Genomic DNA, 8,210 nt, shown 5'->3' with positions numbered 1-8,210 from the left:
CCAGTGATACTCAGACTGTGGCTCACGAGCCGCAAGTGGTTCTTTAACCTGTCTCCTGAGGCTCTTTGCAGCACATGATATTAAAACACTGTGTGATTTAATTATTAACCAATTGGGATGCTTTTACTATGTTATTAACCAGTTGTAGTTCATAAAAATAATAGTACTTGGTTAGTCATTTTGCTGTGAGAATAACTGTGGTACACATAATAATATATATTGTGGTACAGATGAAGGATACCCGAGTCTGTGAAGGCTTAAGATCTCCCTTTCTTTCTCAAGGTTACTAGGGTCAATCATTTATCTCCTGGATCTCATGGAGAGCTGGTCTCTTTGGGGTCAATCAGTTATCTCCTGGATCTCTGGAGAGCTGATCTCTTTGGGCCTCTCACCCACACAGGAAATGGGCCACCAGCTGTGACAAGGTTACAAACTCCATTTTAAACTTACAACTTTTAAATACATCCTGACTCTTTATTAACCGAAAACCAATGGCCTCCAGGATACTACAAGGAAGGCAAAAAACCTAAAATAACCCCTCCTCCTGCCGCAAACCCACTGGACACCTTGTCAATCTAGTTCCAAGGGAAAATTTCCTTCTTGATCCCCAAAACTAGCAATCTATCAGACCCATTGCATTCTGGAAACACAGTTCCAACTGCACCTCCATTAGAGGGCAGGGAGAATGGGGCAGCAACCACAGCAAAGTTCCAGTAGAGAGCTCCAAATACAAGACCAGGCAGGGTGCAAGAGGCATCAAACTTCCGTTGCCTCCAGAGCCTAACCAATCACACCTGGGAGAAGTAGAGAATTCTCCTGTCATCCACCGACACACTCAATCTCCATATATGTTCTGGATAAGGAGAGGAATGAAGGTCCCAGACCAGCCACACCTGCCTCTGCCCTTCTTCTCTCCTTTCAGAATCCCGGGATTGTGTTTCCCCTTCTGGTCAATCAAATATCTTGCCCTGTTGAGATGGGGAAGCTGCCAGTCTACTCCTCCTCCTCCACAAGTGAAGTGGTGGGGCCTTATTGCCCCCAGCCTCTCATGCCCCCATCAGCAGCTTTGAGCCAGTGCACCTAAGGAGGAAGTAAGCCACATCAGGAAAAGGGCAAGCCTGGCTCACATCTGCTTGGGAGAAAGGGGGAAGCATGAACTGAATTGTAACGCTGGGTCACAGTTTGTTCCCTGGCCTGCTCATGGGGCAGCACAACTACACTCTTCCTCGTATTTTAAGGAAGGGGCCAGTCTAGCCACAGCATTTTACATCTGCAAAGTGCTATGTAAGTCTTAACCATGAGAACAGGGACTGTCTTCTATCAGAAGAATGATTAGGTAGCTGTATTTATATCTCTTGGGTGTTGATGATTGCCCATATAACTCTTTTACAATGATTTTGGCAGTCTCTTAGTCTTTGGGCTGGTCTACATTGAAAAATTACATCAGTACAGCTACATGTCTCAGGGATGTGAATTTTTCACACCCGACAGGGACGTAATTAAACTGACCTAACTCCCCACCCCACCAGAGGCAGACCTAGCTACTGCCTCTTGGGGAGATGGACTGTCTACATTTAAAACACTAAAGTGGTGTAGCTGCAGGAGACATAGCCCCTTCATTTTTTGGTTTTCTTTCACTCTTACAGGGTTTAATACTTCACTCACTGAACTGGACAGTGCCAGTGTCTTTAAAGTGTGCAGGTTCCAGGACTAAGACTGTTTAATTTGATCAATTTAGATCCAGTTTTGTATCACTAATACAATATACTACAAGGCTTACTTGAGGATGTAATTCTGGTCTGTTTTATTCATATGGAGTAGTGTCACTAAAGGGGACCAGAAAATGGGGAAAAAATAGCAAAAAGTTTTGTGATCCTCCCACAACCCCATTTTTTTCAAAATGTTGTTTCAATGGAGATTTTTCAGCCAGTTCTGATTATTAGACATGTACATCATAGAAGTCTTGGTAAACATTTTCTCAACGTGGGACAGGATGTTATTAATACTTAGCGATTCACAGTTGAAGCAGGTTTCTATCTGATAAGATCACGTAGTCAACAAAATTGTAGGAGTATAACTGAACACAAAACTGTTTACAAAAACATTGTGCTGTGAAATAAAAGTTGCAACCTTTGCCTTCCAGGAAATGCTATGTGAAGTATTTTGATAGGCTGTGGAGGAGGTGATGAGTCATTTTAGACTAGACAAGAACAGCTCAGTATTCAAGAACAAACTGCAGGGAACAATTGTGGAGTGGCCAGAGGGGCAGATAACATGAGACAATATGCTTTCATTTTTAATTTCCATGGTGTTGTGAAATCTTGTCCATGTTAGGAGTTTAGACATACTGTGTAGATTTATGAATGTTTTGTGTATGCTTGTTATTTTAAAAGTTTCCAAAATGGTGCGTGCACACAAAATGTGTGCCTACAGCTTCAGTGGCTATTTTGAAAAAATGCCTCTGGATGTCAGATATTATATAAAGAAAAGGAGGACTTGTGGCACCTTAGAGACTAACAAATTTATTTGAGCATAAAAATCTGTCAACTTCTTGAAAAAACTTAAATTTGTTTAAATTTGTTTAAAAAAACTCCTTTTCTTTTTGCAAATACAGACTAACACGGCTGCTACTCTGAAACCAGATATTATAGAGTTATTTTAGCCGCAATAATTTCATACTTAATAATGGCAGAAATTTCCTTGCTGTTATAGTTTTGCCCCATGCGCACTTCTACAATACTTTTTCTATTCACATGGCAAACACATTTGCTCCCATATTATGGTTCTTTCATATTGCCTAGGGAGCAACATTATATCAAACAAACAAAATAGTCAACCAGGCTGGAAACATTGTTATTATTTATTGATAAAATGTATGGAGCAATTTTACAGAAGAAAAGCAAACATGCAGAATTCAACAGGTTTTCTTACGATTCCCTCTCTTAAAAACTGTGCAAAATTCCAACAGTTATTACTGTTAGTGGTATTTTAAGGAGCAGAACACAGCTAGGGAGGGCATTCATTCTTTATATGGGTTTAACAGCACAATACATATGCTAACAAATATAAACAAAGGCTTAGCATATGTATCCTGCTGTTAAGCTGGTCAGGAGTTCTCAAGAGGGGAGTGGGGGGAGAGGGGAGATGGAAGGTGTTTAAACAGTGTTTTTGATTCCTGCTCCAGACTCTGGACTATGAACATATACTGATGAGAACATTCTAACCAAGGGACAGAGGACTTTAATGGAATCTGGAGCCTTCATATTTCCTTGATCCTTTGCAGATGGACTTATGAGATGTATATGGTACAGAGACTGTTCTAGCCTCATTGATTGCCGATTTCTCCCTTGCAATGGACAAAGATCAGATATCTGCTGACTTTCTCATATGAGTCAGCAGCCTTTGATACCTGAGGTGTAAGCCACATAGCCCTTGCTTGCGTAGTTTTGTTCTTTCCTCTCCAAATGTAAAAGCCTGTTCCCATTGAACTCAATAGCAAAACTTCTTTTGATTTCAACGGGAACAGGATTTGGCCCCAAGAGATCAGAGAATGTGATTTTGATCAATTGCTTATCTGTCCAGAGACAGTTCTCATGCATGTTCTGCCAGGCTGGTTTTGATTGCCCTGCCTGTATGTCCTATTGAGGAAAATAATAAAACAATTTGGGCTGTGGTTCTATCAAGATGCACAGGACACACACAGTTCTATGCCTCTTTTCCATCAAACCCAGGTGGCGCAGCATCTTTGCTTTCCTAGTGCCTGGCGGAGAGCAATACTTAGGCCTTGTCTTCACTGCCACTTTACAGCAATGAAACTTTCTCGCTCAGTGGTGTGAAAACACACCCCCTCCAGCAGTGATGCAATTTTCAGCATTGGAAAGTGGCAGTGTAGACAGTGCATGAGTGCTGGGAGCCATGCTCCCGGAGCTGGGAGCTACTCCCCTCGTGGGGGTGGGTTTTTTACAGCGCTGGGAGAGCTCTGTCCCAGCGCTGGTGCTGTGACTACACAGCCATGTTAAAGCGCTGCCGTAGCAGCACTTTACCGTTGGTAGTGAAGACATACCCTGAGATAAAGGCAAGCTGGCAGAAGTTTAGCTTAGACCTAAGGGAAGCACTGAGAGTGTGTTAAGGGAAAGTGGGGTGATTGTCCTGGCTATTTTTGTTTAAACAAAAAAAGTCCCAACCCACCAACTGTTAATTATTAGAATCATATTGCAACTTGCTGCTGCTTAATATATGAAGCAGAGTATTATTTGTAACCTTTTTAGTAGATGCAGAATGCCAGTGAAATGTTTCTGATATTTGCACCATTGGTTTCAATAGGGTTTTCTATGATTTGTGTGATAAGAGTAATATTGTTTGTGTGATGGTGTGTACAAAGGTTCTCTCGAGTAGAAATAGTGGATTGCTAATGCAGGTTATGTGATAAGAAAGTATTCCATGGCAGTACTTACTTTACATATTATTATATTTAAATAGTTTCTTTTTTTAAATTGAAAATTTAATAAGGGCAGGTCTTCACTACCCACCAGATCGGCGGGTAGTGATAGATCTATCAGGAATCAATTTATCGCGTCTCATCTAGACACGATAATCAATCCCAGAACGCACTCCCCGTCGACTCCGGAACTCCAGCTCGCAAGAGGCAGAAGTGGAGTCGATGGGGGAGCAGCAGCAGTTGACTAGCCGCCGTCCTCATGGCCAGGTAAGTCGACCTAAGATACGCCAACTTCAGCTACGCTGGTCACGTAGCTGAAGTTGCATATCTTAGGTCAACCTCCCCACCTTCCCCAGTGTAGGCCAGGGCTATGAGAGCAAGAATGAGTAGGAAGAAAGTGCTATGGTACAAACAGAGAAGAAAGGCTATTATATAAAACCTATTATTGCATGTATGATCCAAAGTGTGGCTAAAATGAATGGCAACGTGCTTTACCTAGGAAGAATACTTTTGTACACTTTCTCTAGGGAAATATACTGTATATAAAAACTAACATGGTTGCTGATGCATATTAGTCAATAACAGCATTGCTCAGAAATTAAAATGTAACATTTCATTAAAAATACTGCTGAAGAGATCATCACAGTTGCAACATGAAGCGCTTAAAAGTCAGGACATGCTAAAGTTAAAATGATGTGTCTTAGCACTGCCCCATTGTATTATAACATATACAGCGGTTAATCACAAGTGGGGAAGAAGAATGAACTTGTGGTTAAAGCACGAGAAAGATTCAGGAGACTGGGAGTTTAGTTTCTGCTCTGTCACAGACTTCCTGTGTGACCACAGGGGAGTCACTTAATCTCTCTGCAAAAATAGGGATAATAGCCCTTTCCTCACCTCACAGGGATGGTATGAGGATAAATACATTAATCATTGTGAGGCACGCAGACAGATATATGGCCCTCATCACCATACTATGTACCTCAGACAGATAACTTCATTGCTATATGGCCATGTCTATCTACAAAACCTGTACTCCTATAGTGTGCAAACTGGACTGCAGACAACGAAGCAGCTGTTTAATATTTATTTTCATCTCCATTGTGCAATGAGCAGACCTTTGCATCACTCAACTGCTGACCAATTTGCACACTGAATGAAGCGGGGGGGGGGGGGGGGGGAGGGTTTACACGCCACTCTTTGAATTCTATAACTTCTGCTCTCAGTTATACCTGTGTACCTTTGGGGTAAGTCCACTGACTTTGGTGGATTTACGCTGAATTTCACAAACTCCACGGGACAACGGAGGCACAGTTATTTATCAAGTCCATGTTGTGACTCTGCCACACTTTCTAATGAATTATATCCATTAAAATACGAGACATGGGTAATTTCAGTCAGGCTAGGGTTGTGCAATCACAATTTTTTCTTGAACATGAAAGAAAGTTTACAAACGTTTTCAAACAAACTCATACTTGCTATATTAATAAGTCTCAACCCATCCCAATGACTACCATATAAGCCAAAAAGTAGATACGAGGGACTTCATGATTTACCCCGATATCCTCTTTCAGATATGAAGCACCTCCTAAATTTCCAGAGCTTTATTTGCCCACATATATAATTCAACCTATGGTCACTTTTTTAGAAAAATATACACTCATATTAAAAAGTAACAATACACTTGGTAAGACTATTATCAAAGAATAGAACAAATATGCCTGACATGTTATATTCTTTGGAAAAACTGCAGTGGCTTTTGCATTTCAGTGAAATTTGTACCAAGGAGATGAATAAACTCCATTGTCTAAATGCTGGGCTACTTTTGGAAGATGGAGGCATATCCACATATGCTCATTCGGTAGAAGGAATGTGACCCATGTGAAAAAAAGAGGCAGCTTTATATTAAAAATGATTAGTGTTCAAAATGGGTTTAGAGAAACATAATGTTAGTATCTATGTTTCAGTGTATTATATAACATTTTAAATCTTTGATACAAAATAAACATCATTTGTTAAGTGCTTAGTCACTGTACAAAATTTTCCATCAGTTCTTAAACTTGTAAGTAAAAAATGATTTGTAATGGTTTGTAATACAAAAAGCTTGTCAGTGCTTTTCTAACTGCTCTTTTGATAATTATCTGGTTGGGCACTTTCAACCTACTGAATTAAATAGCTACACAGTAACTTTTCATGGATAGTTCAAGAAGCAACCCTACTGGCAACTCCAAGATACACAGTGAGGGGCAAATTTTTGGGGTGCCTCTAAAAAACACAAGACTTGCAATTTTGCTGCCCACATCAGTTTGAGAGTCCAAATGTGATTCTGCTTATTTGCAAACAATGAGCAATCAGCTGTGCTTGTAATTATAATTTTGTGAGCATAATTTTACAGGTCTGCTAAAAGTCAGATTCTGGTTCAGACACTTGTATGACTTAAGGGATCAATCCTGAATAGTTTTGTTAATAATAGAAATTTATTTCATGGAATGGCCTCTGTACATCTGGATGAACTACATTAAGAGGGAAGAAAAGCCCTTGGAATTGCAAGTTTTGTGCAAGCTCTGCAGTTGCCCCTTTCCTCTGGATTATCCTTTTGTCAAATATACCCAACTGTATCTGGTGCATGCTCAAAGTTTGAAAGTCTGGCTTAGCCAATTGCCAGTCCATTATGAGAAATGACTTTTGAATACTTTGTTCTTTTGAAAATAAGGAACATGTGGTAAAGAGATTATGATTACTGCTTGAAACTTGGCTTCTTGCATAATTTGGGCTGAAGAAATATTTCATTTGATGAAAAACATGAATAGACTATTTTCCCTATACAAAACAACTCAGAATTTTAAAATTGAATTACTCTCCAAAAATGAGTAACAGCTTAAGATATTTTCTAACATATTACAAAATATTATAGGGCTGTTTTCCCTTTTTAACATCCACCTATATATTGGATTTGTTTGTTGCTGTTTTTTCCTCTTTAAAAAACACCTTGATTAGTCCATGATGGAGTTTAGAAAATGTTGTGACCATCAAATTTATAACTATATTTATAGCTTTACAGTCATATATTTGAGGCAGACCTGAGGACAGATCGTTGTTTAATTGCAACATACTCTCCTTTGGTAGAATTCTTTATTTCTCCATTTTCTTCTTTAGTGGCCTTTTGAAAAATCCAGCCTGTATATGGCAGAAAAAAGAGAATGCAATTCAAAACTGGAATTTTAGAAACATGAGACATTTTGGCAAAGCTTAAATGTTTTTATTTACTGCTTTAATGCTTACAGATGATACAAATTCACTTATTACTGAAGTACAATGTTGCTTTAATGGATTGGAACAATAATGACATATCTCACACTAACAGACGAACTGAGAGCAAAGTTAATGTACAATGATTGCTGAATCATTGTTATGCTGACGGAACGTGTCAAAGGTTTGTCAAGTCTTCAAACAAACTAGAGGACTGTTGAACAAATATTAATTTACTGTTTAAATTCCAGATTTTTCAGTGGCTATGCATACTAATTACTAACATACTAACTGAGTTTTGGCTTTGAGAAGACTGCCCACTTGTGGCAAAAGATTTAAGCACAGCAGTCAAACAAACAATGTATCTGTCATTACACAAACTAAAAGCTATTTCCCCATGCTAATTTTCCCCCTACTGTTACTCACACCTTCTTGTCAACTGTTTGAAATGGGCCATCCTAGTTATCACTACAAAAAAGTTTTTTTTCTCCTGCTGATTATAGCCTACCTTAATTGATTACTC

The 8,210-nt window shown here is 39.4% G+C and overlaps 1 protein-coding gene across 2 annotated transcripts in view; it reads right to left on the bottom strand.

The window, feature by feature from the left end:
* Positions 1 to 2,848: 2,848 nt before the first annotated feature.
* ITGA1 (integrin subunit alpha 1) overlaps positions 2,849 to 8,210 on the bottom strand; it is a 129,474-nt gene continuing 124,112 nt past the window's right edge. For both annotated transcript variants that reach the window (XM_084629156.1, XM_084629157.1), the window contains exon 30: positions 2,849 to 7,615. In XM_084629156.1, the coding sequence (XP_084485282.1) occupies positions 7,571 to 7,615 (45 nt within the window). In that variant the 3' untranslated portion in view covers positions 2,849 to 7,570. The remainder of the gene's footprint in view (positions 7,616 to 8,210) is intronic.

The sequence above is a fragment of the Lepidochelys olivacea genome (assembly GCF_965140295.1).
Source record: "Lepidochelys olivacea isolate rLepOli2 genome assembly, chromosome: 5".
Taxonomy (NCBI): Eukaryota; Metazoa; Chordata; order Testudines; family Cheloniidae; genus Lepidochelys; species Lepidochelys olivacea.
Note: the sequence above shows the minus strand (reverse complement) of the source record. Positions and strands in the feature narration are given on the sequence as shown.